This window comes from Gasterosteus aculeatus, chromosome 1 (genome assembly GCF_964276395.1).
Source record: "Gasterosteus aculeatus chromosome 1, fGasAcu3.hap1.1, whole genome shotgun sequence".
Lineage (NCBI taxonomy): Eukaryota > Metazoa > Chordata > Actinopteri > Perciformes > Gasterosteidae > Gasterosteus > Gasterosteus aculeatus.
The window spans coordinates 10,487,006-10,509,953 of NC_135688.1; the positions used below are offsets into that span (position 1 = coordinate 10,487,006).

Sequence of the window (22,948 nt, forward strand, 5' to 3'; positions counted from 1 at the left end):
AACCAATCATCGGACAAAGGAGAATGTGATAATTGAATCGACCGCACGGTGGCGCTGTTCACCAGTTTAAAGTATGATGACCGAAGCCTGAACAAAGTTTATTTTTATGTGAACTATTGCATCAATTGTTTGGAAGTTAACGAGTCTGTTGCATAAGACGATGGTTCTGTAATTTATATTAGGTTGACAAGGTTTTGACCCAATAAGCATAATCTCAGGCTCAATAATGACATGCACAACCACGCCATGTTTAGGTCATTACAATCCTGGCTTCTGTGTAGTAAATCTGCTCCACGATTGTTCATTTCGCACACATCATTGATGCATAGAATGCAGTATATCATGTGTAATGTAGGAAATCATACTGCCACAATTTCCAATTGCAAATGCTTCGATTATACAAAAGGGAATGTGTAATTTCCTCCTGTTGCAGTTAGATTTTTGATATTTAGGAAACAATGTACTTGCTTGGAAACCTGCCCTTTTCTTTATTCATGGTAATATTTCGGTGGACCAAAGTATTCAACGAACATAGATTAGACAAGAGCGTGTATGGACAGAAAAAAGAAGATCAATTAAATCTGAGAGCTCCACCAAACACTTTACTGGGAGGAGTAGTGTGGAACTGAGACAAGGCCACACTCCCTCAGTGAATATTTACATTCCAAGAGTTACTCTTACTCTTGAAGACAAACCTGTCTTGTGCGTGACTTATCCGTAGATCATGCTTACATATTTTTATATATCATTAAGAACATCTAGAGTTATTGCACACAGTTTGGGATAGTCTGAGATTCAGATTATAGGGCATCTTGCATATAAAGCTTTATGTTTGTAGGATAATGACATAATTCAGATTTAGACATGCATTTTCTGAATTTACGATTAATTTGTCTGACAAAGAAAATCAGAGCTTTGGTTTCATATATTCAGTGCCATAAGGAATTTACGCATTGAAGTGCACAAAATGGATGTTTCAGGAGGCTCGTTTCTTAATAAGTATGTATAAATTATTATTATTGTATTATATTATATATATTGTCACTGTGCTCCGGAGACAGGGTTTAAAAAGTCCAAACATTAGGCCCATCACAATTGTGTTAGTTTAGACTCATTTCAAGCACTCCAAACCCTGATCCAGCTGGAAACTTTGGAGCACATGATCCAACTTTAAATGTGGCTATTCGATACTGGTATGGCGCCTTTATCCAAAAGGAATTACAATAAGCTTTCAAGCTCATTCCACCATTTGAAGCCAATGAGATGTAATACACTGTCTTACAAAGCCTTCATTATACTGTTTAATGAGAAGATTCCGACACTTTTGTTTGACTTTCATTTCAGGTGCGTCAGGTTAATACTAGTAGAAATGCAGTAGTAGATTTAGTAATAATTGTAGTAATGTTATAACCGTCACAACAGCACACGTGAGAGGCGTCAATGTGAGGAAGCTAGAGAATAATAATCCACGGGAATCTACTCATTCACACGGACGTGTGATGTAAATAGTCGTCTGTCATGAAGGTTGGGCCACTTTTGAAACAAAGAAGCTACATTACGGGTTACAAAAGGGGCGTGGCCGCGGGTCGCTGGCAGGCACGTTCGTGGTTTGGTCGACTGGCGGAGAATGGGAGAGAGGGAGGGAGGGAGGGAGAGAGAGAGAGAGAGAAGGAACTGCGGGAGGAAAAAAAAAGTTGAAGTGAAAATGGCTTCCTTGTCTTTGGAGTCTACAGAACAATCCGAGAGCGGTCCAGACGAGCCATCGGCAACGGAGTCCAAAGAAGAGGAAGATCCGGTGCAAATTTCCGAACGATTATTACAAAGTTTCCAAAAGTCGGCTTTGAGTTTTTCCACCGACCAAGTATCATGCCTCTGCGAGGCCCTTTTGCAGGCGGGCAATGTGGATCGCCTGTGGAGATTTCTATCCACCATACCTCCTCCGTCCGAGCTGCTACGTGGCAACGAGACCATGCTGAAGGCCCAGGCACTGGTGGCCTTCCACCGGGACGAATTCAAGGAGCTGTACGCCATCCTGGAGAGCCACGACTTCCACCCGTCTAACCATGGGTTCCTGCAGGACCTGTACCTGAAAGCCCGCTACAAGGAGGCGGAGCGGTCCCGGGGCCGCAGCCTGGGCGCAGTGGACAAGTACCGGCTCAGGAAGAAGTTCCCCCTGCCCAAAACCATCTGGGACGGAGAGGAGACCGTGTACTGCTTCAAGGAGAAATCCCGGAATGCCTTGAAGGATTGCTACAAGAGCAACAGGTACCCGACTCCGGACGAGAAGAAGAACCTGGCGAAAGTCACCGGACTGTCCCTGACGCAGGTCAGCAACTGGTTCAAGAACCGCAGGCAGAGGGACAGGACCCCGTCCGGGACCCACAGCAAAAGGCAAGACCAACAACACGGGGTGGGGTGGGGGGGGGGGGGGGGCACATTTGTTGGATCGAGGTGGGGGGTGAACAAGTTGTCACGCAGCGGTCGTCGGTTCTTAAACGAGCCCTTTGATTGTTTGTGGGCGGCTCGCGACTTTGCGTCGTGTTTTATGGCGCTGTTAACCCGGTCAGACGGTCACTCGAACCGTCAGGGTAAACAAAGAGACGCAGGCCTGCAGAGTGCAGCGGGGAAACACCGTGTGCGTGTGTGTCTGTGTGTGTGTGCACGTGAAACTCCGGAGAAGGAAACCAAACCGAACATCGCGGGCCGGAGGGAGGACGGTGGACCGGCGAGCTGTCCCGTTGACAGCCAAAAGCCGCGCAGGTCCGAGAGGAGCGTGTTGCTTTGTTATGAAATGTGAGATCCGGGCTCCCACCATGGCTCAAGTTTCCCTAAAAAAAGAAAAAGAAAAGCTGCACCGCTGGCGAGGAGCCTGCAGGGTGAGCAAGGTGAACGTTTCAACCAGAGAAGGGAGGTCATTATTTTACCGAGTGGAAGGAGGGATGTTGGGAGGAGATGAGAGAGATACTGGAGGTCTATCTTATCAGAGGGGCTTTGTGGTGGTCTGGCTGACTAGCAATCGGTATGCCATAAAAACATCTGGCCGAGGACAGCAGATGGAAATGAGCCTCTCTGGTTCACTTGCAGTACAACTGTTGGTCGTGTGCGTTGTCCCTGCAGAATAAATAAAAGGTGCAGGCTGCCTCACATCGTAACACACATTATCCAGGTAGACGCCCTAAGAGAGTTTCTTGGGATCTGGTCTCTGGTTTTCGTGTGTGCAAGGAGAAGTTCTTCCGAATGGCCGGATTGAATATATTTGAATCATTTCATATTCGGCAACAGGTTTTGTTACAAACAGTGCGAATGAGTTAAAAACATTTTTGAATATTACCACAATCGAAATGTATTTTTAAAATCTTTCTTTCATTCTAACCATTTCACACGCTACTTGGACTGTGAAAAAGAAAAACATTCTCAGGGAATAAGTCCAAACTGTCTAACAACATGGTGCAACAAGTTATTAATGCAGTGCATACATATGTTTTTTTCTTATTTTTTCAACATAGACTTAATTGTATTAGTTATATACAATTTTATATCTAACTATGTATAATAGACGTGTTAATAAAACGTAGCCTTGAACCGAACATACATCATCTAATGTCATAACATTAGCGAATCAACAGCTTGTGTGAATGTGTTCTCGTTGAGCGCGGGAGCACTGCACCCCACAACAAACCCCCTGAAGTCTTTATTATTCATCACACACACACATTTCCCCTTTATTTGACCCTTTTGTTTTTTCTCTTGGTTTCCAGCGAGTCCGACGGGAACCACAGCACCGAGGACGAGGCGAGCCCCATGGACGACGGCCCGGACAAACCAGAGGAGGCTGCCGGCTCCACGGCCTCCATCATCTCCCTCTCTGCCCTCCCCTGCGGCGCGGGAGGCCAGCTCATCCTCAACGGGTCCGGTGGCTTCCTCACAGCGCCTCAGTCGTTACTCCTTAACGGAAATTCCCTGCTCTCCGGTACCGGCGCCGGTGTCATCATTAATGGGCTGAGCTTGGGCGATTGCCAGACAGTCACGCTGAGTCCCGTTGCGACCAACTCCCCGTTGATGCTGAACGGGGCTCCGGTAAGAACCAAGCCCGGCGTCGGTGGGCAGCAGCAAGCACTTTCCGTGGCGCCGCAGGAGCTTTCGGCCGTGGAGGCCAAGTCCAGCAGCCTTCCGGCAGTTGTCCTCGGCGGGAACACCGCGTCGGTCTCGAACCCTCCGTCCGTCATCTCGCTTACCCAGCCAACCAGAACAGACGGCGGCGACGCGACGGATTACATCAGCGTCCCCGAGGGCCGGACGGTATCTCCGTCTTCTTCTTTATCCCCTTCCTCACCGACTCTGTCCTCCCCAACCATGCTCTCCTCTCTAGTCTTAACACAAAACAACCAATGCCAGGAGTCGCTCACCCTCCCGGCCTCCATGTCATCCGCGGGCATGTTGCTCTCCGGGACTTCTGTGCCGCTCTCCGGTCCACACGGGGAGTACGTTGTATTCGCCACCGGTGGCTCTCACTTAAACCCTTCTAGCTCGGTCGTCCCCTCCAGTAACTCCACCCCTCAGGTCTTCTCTCTGCCCCAGGTCGTGCCTTCCATCCAGGGTGTACCGGTCTCCCAGCTGGTCCAGCACTCCTCAGGGGCCCAGGTGTCCCAGTGTCCTCAGTTGGTCCCACTATCACCCCTCGCCTCGTCTGCATCTCACTTCCAAAACCAGACGGCGAACACGAGCACTAGACTGGTGCAACAGCTGCAGGATTCGCCAACAACTTTGCCTGAAGGCGCCACGACTATATTCTCAATCTCACAGCTCAACAACCACCAGCTCCTGCAGCGAACGGTTCACCCGCCGGGGGACCAAAGCACAAACTCCACACCCAGTAAAATGCAGGTCCCACAGGTCATTTCCATCTCATCCCCGACACAAGTGGTCTCAGTGCCCCAGAACAAAGGCAACACAGCAGCGCAGTTAGTCCCGCTCTCCATGCCTCAGCTGGTGCCCGTCTCCTCCATCCAAACTTCATCCAGCATCTCTTTCCCCCAAGTGGTACCAGCCAGTCCTTCTCTCTCCATGTCCTCTGCTGGAGTGCCCTTACAGATCCTGACCTCATCTCCTGCAGGGGTCTCACAGGCTCCTCTCAGAATAAACCAGTTGAGACCCATTCAGAGTGTGGGTCCCCAAACCATTGGGGCCCCTGGTATGCAGCTCCTCAACTCTGGGATCATTCAGCTGCCATCTCCTCCAGGTACCCCTGAGTCCATTCGATAGTAAGCGGAGCTGAAGCGATTGGTCCTCCGACAGGAAACTGTTCAGAAACGGTTTTGATAATAGATTCAGCATCTTGATACATTTTCCGCACTATTTGCTGTCACAAGCTTTTTTAAAGTGTGGATTGTCATATCTTATACAATATTAACCTAAATATTGTTGTGATTTGGACAGATAAAACAAGATTACATATTTGGGTTTTGGGATATTAATGTATTTTTATTTATGTCGAGTCCGGCGAGTTATTGGTAAATTACTACTGGGGCTAACAATAGTTTTTATTAATTGGGTGATTTATCGATAATAATAAAAAAGCGGTCAATAAAACAAACAAAAAAGTATGTATACCCAAGGTCATCATGTTACTCGTTTGCTCAAATACCCACGTATGCATTCGGTTTATCTACAGATTAGCCAAAACCTAACCTAAACAAACCAATACAATGATTACTGTCAATAGTTTCCAAAACATTCTCTGCCAACGGAATACTGTGTCAAGTGTATTAGTGCATCAGGGATATTTATGCATAACATTGTAATGCTTTTCCTCAAAACATTGGAGCATATTGTAGCTGTAGAAAGTTAAGGGCAAAAAACACACACGCCATTCATTAAAAACACTTGTTCTATTGTCTAAAGCACATGTTATAATAAGTACTGGTCTCCAACAGAATGTAATGCCAGCACGCTACATCTCATGCTGCTGCGCCTCTGGTTTGAATGTTGTTACTTGGTCTTGATTGCCGTCACTTCTTGTTCATTTGTCCCCGCCGTAGGCAACCTCCTCCTCGGCGGGAGCCCCTACCTGAGCGTCCAGCAAGGCAAGCTGATCCTCACCATCCCAGCGGGCATCCAGCTCGCCGGTTTGAAGCCAGTCTTCGAGGCTTCGCCCGTCTCTACTAATGGACTGAGTCACCTCCTCACCTCCTCCGCCCTCCCTGCGGCCTCGAGCACCTCGGGGCCGACCCCCGGCGGCCTCACGTCCTCCCCCCTGAGCCTAATCGCCCCGTCTCCAGCGTACTGTGCCCCGGAGACGGGCATCCCTGCCGTCCCCTCCCCTCTCGCGCTGGACCACTCAACCACCCCCACGACACCAAACACTCTGATGCCAGAGAGTCTGCTTACCCTGAGTCCCATGTACGGCGGGGTGACGCCCAGCACCCAGCCAGCCTGGAGCCCCGTTCCCCTCTCCACTTCGGCGAGTCTAACTCTGTTCGATGCCCGCGGCAAGGGGGACCTCCCCGTGGACCCGGCTCTGTTAGGTCTACCCGGAGGAGAGTCGCTGCTTCTGGGAAGCCCCTCGCCGGACGCCAGCTCGGCACTTGGTAATCCGGAGGAGCTGGACGGGGACTCCAAGATTCTCACTCAGCTCCAGTCTGTCCCCGTGGACGAGGACCTCGGCTTGTAGTCCTTCTAACCGGCTGCTCGCGCAACCCGGCTGTCTGCAAAAACAGTGAAGCAACACAGCAGGTTGCAGAGTCCAGCAACGTCCGCCAGATGATGGCCCTCGTCGTCCAACCTCAAGGAGCCAAATGAGTTCTCAGCAGCACTATTTCACATGGATTTGTTTTTCTGTATGTGCCTTATCAATGCAGAAAGGAGAACTAACACAGATTAGTGGTGTTAAAAAAAAGAAAAGGAAAGGAAAAGACTATCCTATGCAAGGCGTCAGCTCTTCTTCAGACCAAGTTCAGCTGTACTTGGGAACGATGACTTGTGTGGTTTTTGCTGGCCTGGAAAGGGGCTCTTTGCGGATCGAGCAAAGAAACTAAACACCGGACTGTCGGGCAAAGCCATTGGATCTAGAAATAGTTGAGTATAGCTTTGTCTGCCCAGAGCTCAGAGATTCGGTACGTATTCTGCCAGGAAACACTCCAGGAATGTAGTGAAGATTATGTTCCTCACAAACAGAATCGCAGCGTGGTCATTGGCGTTTGATGGCGTAGCTTCAGGGGCTATGCAGCAGTACTTTATTACTACAGGTTACTGAAGTCTGAGCTCAAACAGGATTCAAATCGATAAACTGTTTTTAAAGGACTTTATGCAGTTTTCAAGTGAGAAGGCTGCACTCCATTGGTAAAAGTGTAACACAGGGAATAAAGGGTCTATACTCTATGCAATGCATGTTTAGTTCTTCATAGGACTCTTTGTGACACAATGGCTGAGTTCATAAGCCAGAACTCGTGGGAGATGAGAGAGATTTGAAATACTGAACATTTAAATGAAGCATGACACCAAAGCATTTGCTGTGATCCCACTTTGTGATATTTTTTGTCGAATCCATCCAAAATTTGTTAATATCGATAAGTGCCTTATTTTGAAGCTTAGGGGTTTGTTGTTTTTGATATGAATTGTTTTGACTTTGTACACCGTTTTTTTTTTTTTTACAAGTGCTATACAACCAAATTTTAGGATTCATGTGGTGGCTTTTTTCCAAATACTCACATTTGCTTGTCTGTTTGATCGCCAGATATCCTCTATTTGTATATTTTGCACCTTTCATTCACAGAATGTTTACGGCGCTGCTGTGTTGTTATTACAGTGGTTGGATTCATATTCTCTTTCGAAAGCTCTTATATACATTTTCCTTAAATTGGACTACAAATCATCCTGAAATCTGTCGCAGATTGACGGAACAGCTTCCTCAATTAAACCATAGAAATGCTCATCATGGTTTAGCTCTCCACTGTCTAAACACAGGTAGTGGTCAGACCGTTGGCTACTTATGGTACACCAAAATACACTTCAGTGCCGCATCTAGTTACAATAATGACCTTTGGGTTGTTGTTTTCTTTTTGTTGTTTGTCTTTTTTGTACATTTAATCTATTTAAAGCATGTATCAATCAGTGAGAAAGTGAGTCCTTGTGAGATGATGCAGATAGGAAATGATATTCATTTTGACTTGGAATGCCACATCGTTGTGCAAACTGAGGTTCTACAATCTTAGCAAGCATGTAGTCATCATGTCTTTTTGATGGCAATACACTAGGTTACTCCCCGTTAATACATTTTCAGGCTATTTGCTCTTAATGGGCTTTGAGTAGATTGTTGAGTGGCTTGGACGAATCCGATTGTCTGAATATAAATTACATTTAAATGAATAGTTAGGGGTAAAAGGAAGCGTTTCCTATAATATAAAATATGGTAACCTGCATTTCTTCATGAGCCATGTCTACAATTCCAAAGTATTTTGACAATAAAGCCTCAATGGGCGTATGCGCATCTGTATCTGTATATGGCTCCACATTTTACCAAAGATAATGTATTTTGATCGATCTTTTGATATTTGTGAAAGGGAAAGTTTGTGTCCGTCATTCAAGATTCTTGTTATTCTCGTTTTTTGTATCCAAATGCATTCTATTTTTTATATTTCATAATATTGCAATAAACTACATTTACAGAAAACATTTGGCTTTTGTTATGACTGTTTGGAAACGGCCAATTATTGTTCGCACTAAAACTATTTGTCCGAGGGTTATGCTTCTTATTTGGCAAGAAAATTTTATTCAAATGTGTTCTGCATTGCAAAGCCATCATAGAGTCTCTGGGTGAATGGCAGCGCAATAGCAAATCCCAAATGCGTGTGTGCATGTTGTTTGTACAGGAGAAGGAGGGGTGTACGCCGTGTTGTTATAACCCTGATGCTCTCAGGTTACCTGTGATTCAATTCTGCTGGTGCATGATGATAAACGCACACACGTCCACTGGTTCATCCACAGGCAAGCCGCAATGCTCCTCGGAGGCTTCAGCTCGCTCCTGTGCAGACTTGAGAGGGATCGCTAAGAGGATCTTCACACAGGCTTCGGTTGAACTCACATCTCAGGACTTTGAGTGCGGCCATCCTACGCCCACGGCGATGATCTTCACCCCAGAGCAAGTGGCCTGTGTGTGCGAGGTCCTCCTGCAGAGCGGTTGCATGGATCGCCTGGCGGCCTTCCTCCGCACTCTGCCTCCTCTTCCCTCCCTCTGCTCCTCCTCCTCCTCCTCCTCTCCCTGCCCTGGGGATCAGGAGAGTGTGCTGAAGGCCAAAGCCGCAGTGGCCTTTCACCAGGGCCACTTCAGTGGCCTCTACGCGCTGCTGGAGGGCTTCCCCTTCTCCCCACGCAGCCACCCGCTCCTGCAGCAGCTCTGGCTCAGAGCCCACTACATGGAGGCCGAGAGGCAGAGGGGCCGAGCGCTGGGCGCCGTGGGGAAGTATCGCGTGAGGAGGAAGTTTCCTCTGCCACACACCATCTGGGACGGAGAGGAGACCAGCTACTGTTTCAAGGTATTTAGGTATATATGTGTATCTATCTATATATTATTTTGATGTGAATTAAGTTTTGCTGATGAAATTACCTGTCACCACTATTTTTGAATACATTTTAGCACCATATCTGACTTTTTCCAACATCAGGGAAGTTGTAAAGGCAGAAACGGACAAAACGTAGCTTTTGGCCGCCGTTTACCTTCAAATTAAAAAATCACAATCCATCATGAATGACGTTGAATGGCAAACGCTACTTCAAATAGTTAGGAGTATCTACCGAAGGGTACTGCATTTTGTTAGTTTGAGATACAATTCTCCAGCAATTTACTGCGGTTTTGATGGCGCTATCCTAATTCTTTGAATTGAGTTTGAGTTTTGCTCAGGCCTGACTTTTTATTTATTCAATATTCCAACAGGAAAAATCCCGGAACATGCTTCGCAAGTGGTACCGCCTCAATGCTTATCCCTCTACACGGGAGAAGGGGGAGCTAGCGGCGGCCACGGGCCTGACGACCACGCAGGTCAGCAACTGGTTCAAGAACCGCAGACAGAGAGACCGAACCTCAGAAGTTAACGGGTCAGTGAAAGGGGCAGCAGGTCTCTCTGGGATCTGTCAAATTTTAGTAGTTGAATGCTTCGCATATCAGAAAAAGATATTCCTTTAAAAACAGGATAAAACTTCTAATAAAAGCTCATAGGTAAATCTATGGGGGATACGACTAAATAAAGTGCCTTCTATGCTGCTGTCCAGTAAGTAATTTAGTGTCCCTACATGCCGGAAAACCTTCTGCACACTAGTGCACTTTATATTTATTTTTCTGCCGCTGTCCAGTGTCTTAAGCTTTCATTTATATAAAGACACCCATCTAAAGAGGAACAGGTTTTAAATTTGGGGTTTACTTTAAATTCAATTGAAAAAGATCTTTAAGTCCACATTTTGTTGAACGAGAGATGCTATGAAAAATTATTGAAGTGGAGAAAGATCATTTTTTCCTGTGTGGTGATCAAACGGAAATACCAACGTTAAATATTTCTAAATAAATTTGAAAAACCTTTACTAAACCGTTTAAGAATGATCAATGTCTCGGACACAGTAGTGCTCTATTAAAGGTTATTTTTCTTTTCAATGCGGTCTTCCAGTTTGGAGAAAATAAAAATGTTTTTTTAAAATGGAAAAACATCTGAACATCTGCAAAGCCTTTGCAACAGAACCCAACTAGAGAAATCTGTGAATCGTGTAAATCTGGATTGACGGTGTCATTTTGAGTCGCTCCCCCTGGTTGTCTAGTTCAAACTACAACAGGACCCTCTTGTGGTTGAATTAATACCTGAAGGATTTGACGTTGCAACTTTCTGATGCTCATCATTTCTTCATTCAGTTTCCAAATATCCGGCTCTGGAGGAGACTCGGCAGAAGTCCATCTTTCCTCTGACAACGACTTTTCACCTCCAGGAAGCCCACATCAGCAGCACCACCGCCCTCCACCTCCACCCCTTTCTCACCCACCACCTCCTGTACTTTACATGTGTAGAGGCCTCGATTGAGCATGCCGTTTAAATGTTTCATTTGTGACTTCAATCTACTTTTTGATTACGGTAGTTTAACATTAAAATGTTAAGAATATACATTATTCTGGTGTCAGTAAACAGTAATGTTTGTTACCAAAACATGATTTGTCCGACATTATTCTTAAAACTGAGAGAGAAGTTTGGGACTATACGGAGAAGTCTTCTGGCGTGTACTAACGTTAAGTAGTAACATTTATAACTCAATAAATCTTTATTGCAAACTTCGCAGTAAACCTTTTATATGGTCAAGTGAAGGCAAATAATTATTACTATACACACACATATATATATATATATATATATATATGTGTGTGTATGATATGACAGAGTGTTTACAGCAGAGAAACTTTCACTCATTACAGTCGGTCTTCAAGAAGACAGACATTTCAAGGGTATCAATTACTGACTGGAATGAACCATAAAATTAATAAAAATATTGTGTCTTTGAATTCAGAGTCAATTTTCCTCTTCCTCTGGATCCATGATACAACTATTCACATTTTAATTTACACTCTTTCCATACACATCACAACCAGAGACATTTGGACAGAAGCCTCAAACTCATCCGTAAAAAGAAAGCAGTCTGGCCCAGCAGGGCTCAAGTCTTTGGTAAAGTTTTAGCTGGTATCCCAATAATTTCTCAATTTGTGCATTTAGGTCAGATTTACGCTGGTTATTTAGCAATTATTCCTAATTTAAAAATCCAGTACGGGTAAAAAAAAAAAAAAAGTAACCACCTTTCACGGAATATTTGTCAGTGTTTCGTGTTCAGAAGCCCAGATATTCGGCCAGAAACACAGCCATGATCTTGGTCAGGTTCTCCACGGTGGGACGGTGCATGTTCTCCTCCGTGTCGTCCAGCGTGTGCCAGAACTGTGGGAAGGGAGTGGCGATGACATGTAGCACGGGGACACCTATAGGCGCGGCAGAAAGGGGAGGAGCTAATGACGATGACTGGCAGCGCGCCTTGTACACTTACATCATGCCGTATGTTTTACTAAGTTGTAAAAAGTGTTTCATCACACACACACACACACCTTTGTGAAGGAAGGGGATATGGTCGTCCTGCACGGGGCCGAGGTACACATCCTTCCTGAAATACGTCTGCTCTGAGGGGTGAGACGTCAAGAGACCCTGGCGATGAAGCCTCTTTTCTGAGAGCGGAGGGGGGGTGAAGGTGAAGGCAGAATTAGGGCACACAAACAGAAATGGGATTTTAAGTATTCATGAAAAGAGACAGCGCTCACCCGCAGCGATCAGACGGTCGAACCAGTGTGCCGTGTTATCAAAGTGATTCGCAATCAGTGGATCGGGACCGCCGAGCAGGTCTAGCAGCACAAAAAGGTCCTGAAGAGAAAGTGCACAGTCTTATGTTTAGTACGAAGTTTACAATGGGATGTGTTTTTGGCAGTCTGCTAACTTCATTTAGAGTGTCTTCTGATTCACGATACAAGGATGACCACGAAGGACGAGTACGAGGGTTTCCTCACCACGGCGTGAAGCATGGTGGCGTGTGCGGCGCCGGCAGGGTGAGGCGTGTCGGCCATCCGCTCAGCCAGGTGACGGGAGCCGTACAGCGAGTCCGTGTCCGTCCACTCTTCAAACGCCTCCTCCCCGTCAAAGAACACCAGCTGAAGAGACACTGGCAGCTTCTGAAAAGGAGGAAAAGGCGAGAAGGAAATTCAAGTGCACTTTACAAAAAAATTCTGCATCGAAGGCCCGTTTCTGGTTCTGCAGCGAAATATAATCACAACGTCGGGAAGCTATTTAAAGATGACTGCTGCAAAGAAAAAGAGGAGCTGGAGTCAGCGATTATTTTCCTGTTCTGTAGCCACAGAGCCAGAGCAAACAAATGACTCAGAAGAAGAACAAGCGAGGCTGCTCTTATTAGCATCTCCTGTTCTCTTTGTCACAGGAAAGATCACAGGAAGTAAGAAACGCAGCCGTCAAGCTGACGCTTTAGGTGCAACCGCTGCAAACCGCCAGGACATCAGCACACACGAGTAACAAAAGAGCACAGACCTGCTGCTTGAACGAGAGAAGCTGGGCATTCAGAGAGGTGACGAGCTCCAGCATCATCGCACACGGCACTGCAGAGTCACTGGCCCCCAGGAACACCTTCCCTGGGGCCCGGGGGTCCGGAGGCAGGGCCTTGGAGTCGTAGTGGCAGGCCAGGAGCAGCCGCCGCGGGGCCAAGCGGTCCAGGGTGGCGACGATGTTGGTGAAGGTGACCTGGCCACGGGGGGTCGAAGACCGGAAGGAGTCAAAGTCCACGTCCCAGCCGGCGGACAGCGCGGACAGAGCGGAGGTGATGTGCTGAAGCAGAGCGGAGACGGAGCGTTAAAGACGAGTGAGGAAAATGCGTCAAAAGGGCGGAGGAAGCTATAAGTAGTACGTGCACACACCTGCTGTACGGCCGTGCTGCCTGGTGTCCCCGGGAGCCTCTCTATCAGGATGGGCCTCAGGTAGGTCTCCCACAGGCGGCTGGCGTCCACCTGAGAGGCCAGACGGCGGACTTGAGCCGGGGAGCACTTGCTGGGTTTGTGGGACAACTGGATGGGCGCGAGATGGAAATAAACGACAAACAAGCAAATGTTAGGAGGTTAAAAGCAGGAAGAAGAAGAAGAAGAAAAAATGTGATCAAAAATTGAACCAATGGCAAAGAGAAGGAAAAGTAAGAAGTAGTACAGAGGAGGATTTTGGGGTCTAGGTCCAATACAACAAGGTCCAGTACGTATTATTTCAATATGTTACTTGTGTGGTGTGGAAACGTGAAACCTCTCCCTGTATCCCGTCATGCAACTTTTTTGAAATAAACAATGTTTGCATATTCATATTAGTTTTCCAACGTTTTTGTATGAGGCCTTTTCTGGGGAAGAAGAACTTCTGTACAACATAAAAATAAAATGAATGAAAAACAGTTGGAATATTTTATTATTTGATCATTACTTAAACAATAAATTGATTAGCGTTCCGCTTAAGAATGAGGACCAGTATAAGAATAATAGGATCAAGTGTTTAAACAGAGTGCAAGCCGAGGCTCTCGGCTCAGCCGTCACCAGCACGCATCACATCTGGCTGCTGACAGATGTCGCTTCACGGTGTTACATCAGCGACAGCCGACACGGCGCTGGAGTTTAGACCCGTCGTTCACGTCACCACTCTCACCCGGTCTCTGATGACGTCTGCGGCGGGCACGCGGTTGTGTCCCTCGGGGACGTCGTTTGACAGGTAGACTCCGAGCACCACCGCGAACACCAGAACCCCGACGAGGCCGAGCAGCAGCACCCGGGCCCGGGGCATCCGCACCCGGTCACATCCGGGGGGGGAGCCGCTCTGCTGCAGCGTCTTGTACCTCCGACCGGAGCGGGACATGACGGGCGCAGACACACACGGGGGGACGTGGAGGACGTCGACGACGACGTCGTCCTAACAGCTGCGTGTCCGAGCCGACCGGCGGAGTCACGCGGGTAGCGCGTTGGTACACGTGTCGGTGTCTCGATACGACGGCCCATCCATCCCTTTACGTGTGGTTGTGTTCCGCGGTAGCGATGTTCAACGTGAGTCCAGCACACCGGTTATTTGAAGGCATTGTGGATTGTATGGATAGCTGTGTTAAAATCAATCGAGTAATTATGAATATTTTGGTTGCGTTTAAATCATTTTCATCCGATCACACCTACTAGCGGGGGAAACCGAGAGACGCTGCAGCGCAGAGGAACGTGTTACAGTCTTCCTGTTAGTCCATTTATAATTCACTAAACTATTTACAAAGCTGCACCCCGGTAGCCTGAGGTCGAACAGCTTCTTCTAACTTGATGTTGTGGTTGAAGAAGCGGTTGGTGGCGCGCTATCGCCCCCACGGATCACGTGAAGATACAACAGTCAAAGAGACACATTTGAGTACTGGCATTCAAATTTGATTCGCACATTTCTTAACTACATGCTTTTTAATACTTCTACCTTACCTCACTTAATTTTGGAGTCATATACTAGAGTTGTGAATAGTATTTGCAAAAACATATTTTTTACTATAACCAAAACATTTCAGTCTATAAATTAGTGTTCCTTTTGTAAAATTCATTCAATCTGATTACTTTTGTGACACTAAATATTATAAAAGAAAAAAAAACGAGTTGTCTCACAAATCTACAAAAATGATTGCATCATCATCTTGTATATTATTTTTCCTTCACCTGTCAAGCTTGTTGTCGTTGTCCACAGCTGTTATTTCTACATCAGGATTGAAATGCCTTGTGTGTTTAATTCTGCTTTGATACTAAATCGTTCTGCTCACTGGCTTTGGTTGCAGGACTTTTTCATTTGATGCCCTGGGCGTGTCTTGAAAATACATTCCAGAAAATAAGAGCCAACATAATACATTCCAGAGTAATGCTAATAAGTGAGCTCTGAATCGGGTCAGGACGTCTCTGGGTATGTCTTAATTCTCTAGGCTGCATCATGCAGAACAAACTGCTCTTAATAACTCCGTGCTGCGACCCCGCCCCCCGTACAGAGCCCCGCCCCCCGACATAGAGCCCCTGACCCACTGCCCACCTCGCCTGAACCCCCTCCGTGTCCTAGGCCCCGTCATGTATGTTTCTTACCAACGTCAATATACCAACACACATTTATCGTCAGTAGTTATTAGTGAAAAGTCGTTAACTTGCACACTTTAGAGGATGACATAACATCTAACCGAGGACACAAAGCCCCGCCCTCTGTAGCCGGTGATTGGTCACAACATCCGCCCTGGCTGCTTAACGCCGGAGTCGTACGCGGGAGTTTGTGTCGTTATTCGCGCTCTCCCTCCTTCTCTCTGAGGCCACACGGACCTCGCGTCTCCCCGCAGCTTGACGACACCAAGTTGTAGCTCGCTGGTCATCCGCTGTTTCTTCTCCGGACACGAGGAACGTCACGCAGCGCCAGGATGCACGTTCTCAAGCGAGGTGAGCGGCTGTCTGCTTGTGCACGCGGCCTCGGTTAGCTTCGGCGCTATCGCCGTCAGCGGTGCGGATTGATCCGTCAGGCCGCGCAGACTTATCGGCTGCCGATATCCGACTGATCGTTGTAGCTAAACCCCAAATGTACGCGCGCTCGTGTCGACGCACTTGTTTTATTTTATTCATGGTTCAAAAAGTCTCGCGTGTGTTGCAGAGCAATTCACCGCCAGAACACTAGATGAATAACGCTTTTTTGTCGAAGACGTCTTCGTGTGTGGGAGTCGTTGGTTTGTTTATGTATTTATCATAGACTTTATTGCCCCGTGCATCGCCACTGCTGCTTTTTATTATTATGCTATGAAACCGGAAAGGAGGCAGTTCGTAGATCCAATCGGAGACTCGCGTCGCTTTTGACGCAAGTCTAGAAAAATGGGTCGACGCGCGCAACGAGCCGTGAAAAGGCGCGCAACCGCGAAGTCTTGCGTCAGCGTGTCCCTGGTCTCTCTGAAAACGCAGAAGCATACACGAGGCTTTAGTCTGTTAACTTAACCAACTACCTGACCTACTTATGTAATGTTGGTTAGGCTAGTTAACATAACAGGGTGCAGCCGAGCTGTGTGGATAAAGTGTCCGATTGATTACCAGCTGGCTACTCAAATAATCCTCGAACCCTTTAAAAAGAAAATAGGATGTCATTCGTCCTCTTATTTATTTTCAAGCCTTTGTCACGGTTGGCCCCAAAATGTAAAGTTTGTGGACCGGAGTCTCTGATTGGAGGAAATGCTCGTTAAATAAAAGCAGAAGAACAAAATGTTCAGAGAAATCTGAAGAAACTCTAATGCAAGTACACCAATAACATCAATGTAACGCTACTAAAGTACAGTTTTTAACATTACTTTATGCTAAGTATATTCATTTTATGCTAATAACTACCTTTTGTGGCGACGCCTCATTGATCTAAAAACCTTTTACAAGAGAACAAAGTATCTTGACTGATTAAGCCTCCATATGTACATTAGCAGCCCAGCACCAGACTGGGTTTATGTCGTTACCGAGGCAGCAAAAGCAACGTTTTAATCTTTACAGTTAATTTGCTAGAATTTCAATTTTGAATAGTGGTGTTTTGGGGTTAACGAAGAAATGTTTCCTTTTGTGTTTTCAGATGGCCGCCAAGAGCGTGTCATGTTTGACAAGATCACGTCGCGCATCCAGAAGCTGTGCTACGGACTCAACGCTGACTTTGTGGATCCGGCCCAGATCACGATGAAGGTGATCCAGGGTTTGTACAGCGGCGTCACGACGGTGGAGCTCGACACGCTCGCCGCGGAGATCGCCGCCACCCTCACGACTAAACACCCCGACTACGCCATCCTGGCGGCGCGGATCGCCGTCTCCAACTTGCACAAAGAGACGAAGAAGGTGTTCAGCGAGGTGATGGAGGACCTGTACAACTACGTCAACCCCCTGAACAGACGCCACTCCCCCATGATCTCCGAGAACACGCTCAAGCTCGTTCAAGACAACAAAGACCGCCTCAACTCGGCCATCATTTTCGACCGAGATTTCTCCTACAACTTCTTCGGCTTCAAGACCCTGGAGCGATCCTACCTGTTGAAGATCAACGGCAAAGTGGCCGAGCGGCCGCAGCACATGCTCATGCGCGTGTCCGTCGGGATCCACGAAACGGACATCGACGCGGCCATCGAGACGTACAACCTGCTGTCGGAGAGGTGGTTCACCCACGCCTCCCCCACCCTCTTCAACGCGGGCACCAACAGGCCACAGCTGTCCAGCTGCTTCCTGCTCGCCATGAAGGACGACAGCATCGAGGGCATCTACGACACCTTGAAGCAGTGCGCCCTCATCTCCAAATCAGCCGGGGGGATCGGCGTGGCCGTCAGCTCCATCCGCTCGACGGGCAGCTACATCGCCGGCACCAACGGCAACTCCAACGGGCTCGTCCCCATGCTAAGGGTTTACAACAACACGGCGCGTTACGTGGACCAGGGCGGGAACAAGAGACCCGGCGCTTTCGCCATGTACCTGGAGCCCTGGCACTTTGACGTGTTCGACTTCCTGGAGCTGAAGAAGAACACGGGAAAGGAGGAGCAGAGAGCCAGGGACCTTTTCTACGCCATGTGGATCCCCGACCTGTTCATGAAGCGGGTGGAGAGCAACCAGGACTGGTCCCTCATGTGTCCCAACGAGTGCCCCGGGCTGGACGAGTGCTGGGGGGAGGAGTTTGAAAAGCTCTACACGTCCTACGAGAAGGAGGGGAGGGCCAAGCGCGTGGTCAAGTCCCAGCAGCTGTGGCACGCCATCATCGAGTCCCAGACCGAAACCGGCACGCCATACATGCTGTACAAAGACGCCTGCAACAGGAAGAGCAACCACCAGAATCTGGGCACCATCAAGTCCAGCAACCTCTGCACGGAAATCGTCGAATACACCAGCCACGACGAGGTCGCCGTCTGCAACCTGGCCTCGGTCGCGCTCAACATGTACGTCACCCCCGAGCAGACCTTTGACTTTAAGAAACTCGCAGCCGTGACCAAAGTAATCGTCAAAAACTTGAACAAGATCATCGACATCAACTTCTATCCGGTGCCCGAGGCCGAAAAGTCCAACAGGCGCCACCGGCCGATAGGAATCGGCGTGCAAGGCTTGGCCGACGCCTTCATCCTCATGCGTTACCCGTTCGAGAGCCCCGAAGCTCAGCTGCTGAACACGCAGATCTTCGAGACCCTCTACTACGCCGCCCTGGAGGCGAGCTGCGAGCTGGCCGCCGAGCTCGGCCCCTACGAGACGTACGCGGGCTGCCCCGTCAGCCGGGGCATCCTGCAGTACGACATGTGGGAGAAGAAGCCCACCGACCTGCTGGACTGGGGCCTGCTGAAGGAGAAGATCGCCAAGCACGGCGTGAGGAACAGCCTGCTGCTGGCGCCGATGCCCACGGCCTCCACCGCCCAGATCCTGGGCAACAACGAGTCCATCGAGCCCTACACCAGCAACATCTACACCCGCAGGGTCCTCTCCGGGGAGTTCCAGATAGTCAACCCCCATCTGCTCAAAGACCTGACTGAGAGGGGGCTGTGGAACGAGGAGATGAAGAACCAGCTGATCGGTCACAACGGGTCCGTTCAGGTAGCCCAGATCGCTCCGAGGCGTTGCATGTTTTTGCCTTTTTAATTATGTTGCAGATTGTCAAATAAATGTCGCTTTGTTTTTTTTTTCCCCTCTAACGACGCCGTGTGTTTCAACAGGACATCGATGGGATTCCAGATGATCTGAAGCAGCTGTACAAAACCGTCTGGGAAATCTCCCAGAAGACCATACTCAAGATGGCGGCTGACCGCGGCGCCTTCATTGACCAGAGCCAGTCGCTGAACATCCACATCGCAGAGCCCAACTACGGCAAACTCACCAGCATGCACTTCTACGGCTGGAAACAGGTAAGTGAAGCCTGGAGATGAAGGACGGGCTGGCTGCTTTGAATCCAACGTTTTGTGAGACTCCTCTTGCTCTCGCCACAGGGTCTGAAGACGGGGATGTACTACCTGAGGACGAAGCCCGCCGCCAACCCCATCCAGTTCACCCTGAACAAGGAGAAGCTGAAGGATGAGTCCGGCAAGGCCGCGGAGGAGGCGATCAAAGAGCTCAACATTGCTGCCATGGTGTGTTCTCTGGAGAACCGGGACAACTGTGACATGTGCGGCTCGTAGACTTTGCTGTTAAACTCAATCTGTGCAAGCAGACGCCTCAACAAAGCTAACCCACTTGTCGGAATGTATTTTTATAAGTTTTCTGCTTATGTCAAAATACAATAACTTTTGATAAAAGATTTTACGGTTTGTGGTGGATCTTTTTCTATTCTGGTATTAATCATATTAAGGGAAGAAAAATGTCTCTTCAGGCAGCATTGGATCCCCAGATTAGAGGAAAGGATGTGAAGTAACTACTGCATTCATTTTCTAGCTGGTCTTTTAAAAGTCTAAAATATCCCCATGAGTTTTGGAAAACCCTGACGCTTTAAAATGAAACACTGGAAACAAGTTTAGTTTTTAATATTTTTTTATAAAATAATGAAAACATAATTTACACTTTTAAATGTACAAGTTATTACAACCCAAAGGAAAAATGTCCAACCAAGACGTTACCGCTGCCCTGTGCAGAAAGCACGGATGCCAGAAAATGGAAAAGGAATCATACAAATCAGTTTTGTACTCTCAAATAAAACGGCATAGAAACAAAAACACAGTACCCTCACATCTCTCAACAGCGGGAATGTGTTAAATAAATTATCCAAATATTTAACATCTAAAAAAACTAATTATACAATATTACCTTTAACCATGATGCAGTATTGATTTGTTCCACAGACTGTATGCTATAAATAGCTTAATTATATAGTACAAAAAAAAACTCGCCCCATTTTTACACAAGCAAACTAAAGAGACTTGTAAAGCTGCGTGAATGAAGGACTTCTTTCCAGGGAGAAGTGCCACGAGAACTAAAAATGCCCCAAAAGGAAATAAGGAGAATCTGAATCTGTTTGAGGGACTTGTAAAAGGAGCGTTACTGGTGTTAGTGTGACCGCTGACAGGAAAGCAGGAGGAAATGGCAGTTTTCTGTGCAGCTCGCAGGCAGAATACAACTCTTGTTCCTTCTTGTGTAAAAAGAAAAGGACTTTGACAGTAGGAGTGGGCAAGAAGGATGCTCCTTTCCCCGCCATATATCACCTTATGTAAAGATATTGATATAGTCGACTACAAGGAACATGTATTAGAATTGTCAGTATTGCCGTTAAAAGGTCTAAATAAGCCATACATTTTAAAGGGATGACTGTAACCTGCACGCTGCAGATGTTTCATTTACATCGTCTGAGGGTTTAGTGTCGCTTAACAGCATCCTGAGGGACCTGAGAGAAGTGGGATTCATAGTTCAACAGTTCCAGTCAGACCAGGGAAGAAGAAACCTCATCGCTCAGTACGATTTGATCAGCAATAAGTAAAACTGGCCCATGGAAAATTGTTCAGAACCAACGTCCGAAGAAACACTCATTATTTCTGTATGAAAAATAGATATAGTAAGACAATATCATCAAGCAAGCTAGCGGTATAAATAGTGTCTTGTGTTCATTTTGGGTTATCAAAGAACACACGGGACAAAATCCTCTCACACGCACAAACGCACCGGATCTGATATGAAGGAGTTTCACACAATACAGCTGCATTTTGATTAGTACGCAAATAAGACGTGATTAATGAATAGTTTGACTTTTTTTAGAGGGCACTGTTGGTTTAACAGCTATCAAGTATTTGATCAAATGTGATAAATAGTTTGAAAAATCGCCGCAGGTTACGACTCTCAGAACAATAGTCTGAAAAACAATGGATTTTTAGACTATAGACTAGACTGAGACGAGATAAGGTGTTCAATTAGTGAGCTTAAGAGGTGCTGGTAGGCGTGCGTGTTCTCCCGTTTCCAGTCTTCATGCTGAGCTAAATCGTTTTTTTTTCTTTTTACCCTATATTACCGTATATTTAACGACAAGTCTGTCAAACTCCTGCTTGAACTATCTGTACATCTTTTAAATGCTCTTTTTGTGACAACGACTCAATGTTAAAAACAATTGTCCGGTACATTTTGGATCCGAGATGATGCGGCCCCGCTGAAAAAACAGTGACTATGTAATTCAAACAATTAACCACATTAGTGATGTGACACTAACAATATCTCTGAGCTGCATGACATCATTCACACTGGCTTGTTTCACATCTAAAGGGCCACAGGTTCATCCATGTAAACGGAGGAAAGAAGACGACGGCGCCCGCAGGTGTTCATTTTACAGTAAACTGGTTTGTTCATCACTCAAAAACAACCGACCTCACACACTCGCACCACAGGGTAATAAAATGCATTTTGCCTTGAGCACAAACAGTGTTGTGCGGTAATGTTTCCGAGTACCATCAGCTATACAAACACACTCACAGACACACACTCACAGACACACACACACACACACCTCTTTAGTACGACAATATCAGCACAATATAGGTCATATCGATACATGAGAATTGTACCACACAGGCATCTACCTACAGTACCATGTCTGTAGAGCTTCCATTACTAGTGCATTCTGGGAGATGCAGTCTGTAATGTCTTTTTTTGGCTGATTCGCTTCGGGAACAGTATTAGGCCTCTCCAGGTGATGTAGCGTTCTCTCAAACAGTTTCCTCTCCTACTCGCTCCTCTGGCATAGTAGCATATGTATGTATGTATCTATATAGATATATAGACACTGCTAGTATTCAAGACTTTTTTTTTTACTTCAGTCTATAAAAATAAACAGACACAGAGACTAGAGAGGGGGGGTCTCTGCTCTGTGGGGAGACTTTCAGGGAGCGATGCATTTTTTAAATCAGTCGTCTTATTTCTTGCTCTCTCTACAGTTTAAGGCGGTCCCGCAGAAGCTGAGCGAGGGCACGTCGGTGTGACCTCTGCCGCCGCTGCGCGTGAAAGGAGTCACGGGGGCTCTCCCCCGCGGGCAGACTCTCTTCTCCTGCAGGTGTCACTCCCTCCTGGAGTCGGCTTTGTGCGTCAGGGAGTGAGCCTCGCGCTCGCTCTCCTTATTGTCGTTGGTGATGATGCCGCTGAACTTGCGCAGCTGCTCGCTGGCTGTGAGGCTCTCCTCCTGCAGGCGCTGGTTGTTCTCTCTCAGGTTGGCCATCTCTGCCAGCAGAATGACTTTATCCTTCTTCTCCTGGTGGCAGAGAGAAGACATGAGGAGAGAAGAAGAGAAACAACGTGTCATCCGACAACCTCTGGAACGGCTATTTTGGCGGTTGGAGGGATCATTTGCGCAATCGCTCGGCTAAAAGTCACGTGACCAGGGGGATCCCACGCTCGTGTTTATCCATGAAA

At 47.3% G+C, this 22,948-nt stretch overlaps 5 protein-coding genes across 10 annotated transcripts in view; 3 read left to right on the forward strand and 2 right to left on the reverse strand.

The window, feature by feature from the left end:
- Positions 1-776: 776 nt before the first annotated feature.
- Positions 777-8,668, forward strand: six5 (SIX homeobox 5). The gene is made up of 3 exons (XM_040161696.2): positions 777-2,391; positions 3,759-5,239; positions 6,039-8,668. Exons 1-3 carry the CDS (start codon positions 1,628-1,630, stop codon positions 6,668-6,670), a joined length of 2,877 nt encoding a protein of 958 aa, XP_040017630.2. The 5' UTR covers positions 777-1,627; the 3' UTR covers positions 6,671-8,668.
- A 296-nt stretch (positions 8,669-8,964) lies between these two features.
- On the forward strand, positions 8,965-11,302 carry six9 (SIX homeobox 9). 2 transcript variants are annotated; one of them, XM_040162075.2, is made up of 3 exons: positions 8,965-9,530; positions 9,929-10,089; positions 10,892-11,302. In XM_040162075.2, the coding sequence occupies exons 1-3, from the start codon at positions 9,120-9,122 to the stop codon at positions 11,055-11,057; spliced, it is 738 nt and encodes a 245-aa protein (XP_040018009.2). In that variant the 5' UTR covers positions 8,965-9,119; the 3' UTR covers positions 11,058-11,302. The 2 variants fall into 2 exon arrangements, with proteins under 2 accessions (XP_040018009.2, XP_040018096.2); XM_040162162.2 differs by having other exon boundaries at positions 9,929-10,033.
- qpctla (glutaminyl-peptide cyclotransferase-like a) lies at positions 11,274-14,914 on the reverse strand. The gene is made up of 7 exons (XM_040161957.2): positions 14,250-14,914; positions 13,487-13,633; positions 13,104-13,397; positions 12,572-12,733; positions 12,329-12,428; positions 12,119-12,235; positions 11,274-11,995 (listed from the first exon to the last, which is right to left on the reverse strand). The coding sequence occupies exons 1-7, from the start codon at positions 14,454-14,456 to the stop codon at positions 11,850-11,852; spliced, it is 1,173 nt and encodes a 390-aa protein (XP_040017891.2). The 5' UTR covers positions 14,457-14,914; the 3' UTR covers positions 11,274-11,849.
- Positions 14,286-19,863, forward strand: LOC120808701 (ribonucleoside-diphosphate reductase large subunit). The gene is made up of 5 exons (XM_040161823.2): positions 14,286-14,641; positions 15,394-16,030; positions 17,187-19,168; positions 19,288-19,476; positions 19,558-19,863. The coding sequence occupies exons 2-5, from the start codon at positions 16,012-16,014 to the stop codon at positions 19,744-19,746; spliced, it is 2,379 nt and encodes a 792-aa protein (XP_040017757.1). The 5' UTR covers positions 14,286-14,641; positions 15,394-16,011; the 3' UTR covers positions 19,747-19,863.
- A 214-nt stretch (positions 19,864-20,077) lies between these two features.
- sipa1l3 (signal-induced proliferation-associated 1 like 3) overlaps positions 20,078-22,948 on the reverse strand; it is a 54,511-nt gene continuing 51,640 nt past the window's right edge. For all 5 annotated transcript variants that reach the window (XM_040161573.2, XM_040161427.2, XM_078098299.1 and 2 more), the window contains one exon: positions 20,078-22,787. In XM_040161573.2, coding sequence (XP_040017507.2) covers positions 22,596-22,787 — 192 coding nt within the window. In that variant the 3' untranslated portion in view covers positions 20,078-22,595. The remainder of the gene's footprint in view (positions 22,788-22,948) is intronic.

Coding starts and splice junctions, on each gene's coding strand:
- six5 (XM_040161696.2), top strand. CDS start 1,628: ATGGGAGAGAGGGAGGGAGGGAGGGAGAGAGAGAGAGAGAGAAGGAAC. Junction 2,392..3,758: donor TCCGGGACCCACAGCAAAAG/GCAAGACCAACA, acceptor CTTGGTTTCCAG/CGAGTCCGACGGGAACCACA. Junction 5,240..6,038: donor TCAGCTGCCATCTCCTCCAG/GTACCCCTGAGT, acceptor TCCCCGCCGTAG/GCAACCTCCTCCTCGGCGGG.
- six9 (XM_040162075.2), top strand. CDS start 9,120: ATGATCTTCACCCCAGAGCAAGTGGCCTGTGTGTGCGAGGTCCTCCTG. Junction 9,531..9,928: donor AGACCAGCTACTGTTTCAAG/GTATTTAGGTAT, acceptor ATATTCCAACAG/GAAAAATCCCGGAACATGCT. Junction 10,090..10,891: donor CGAACCTCAGAAGTTAACGG/GTCAGTGAAAGG, acceptor TTCTTCATTCAG/TTTCCAAATATCCGGCTCTG.
- qpctla (XM_040161957.2), bottom strand. CDS start 14,456: ATGTCCCGCTCCGGTCGGAGGTACAAGACGCTGCAGCAGAGCGGCTCC. Junction 12,734..13,103: donor TTCTCTCGTTCAAGCAGCAG/GTCTGTGCTCTT, acceptor CCTCCTTTTCAG/AAGCTGCCAGTGTCTCTTCA. Junction 12,236..12,328: donor CGACCGTCTGATCGCTGCGG/GTGAGCGCTGTC, acceptor CTCCGCTCTCAG/AAAAGAGGCTTCATCGCCAG.
- LOC120808701 (XM_040161823.2), top strand. Junction 19,169..19,287: donor GTCACAACGGGTCCGTTCAG/GTAGCCCAGATC, acceptor GTGTTTCAACAG/GACATCGATGGGATTCCAGA. Junction 19,477..19,557: donor ACTTCTACGGCTGGAAACAG/GTAAGTGAAGCC, acceptor CTCTCGCCACAG/GGTCTGAAGACGGGGATGTA.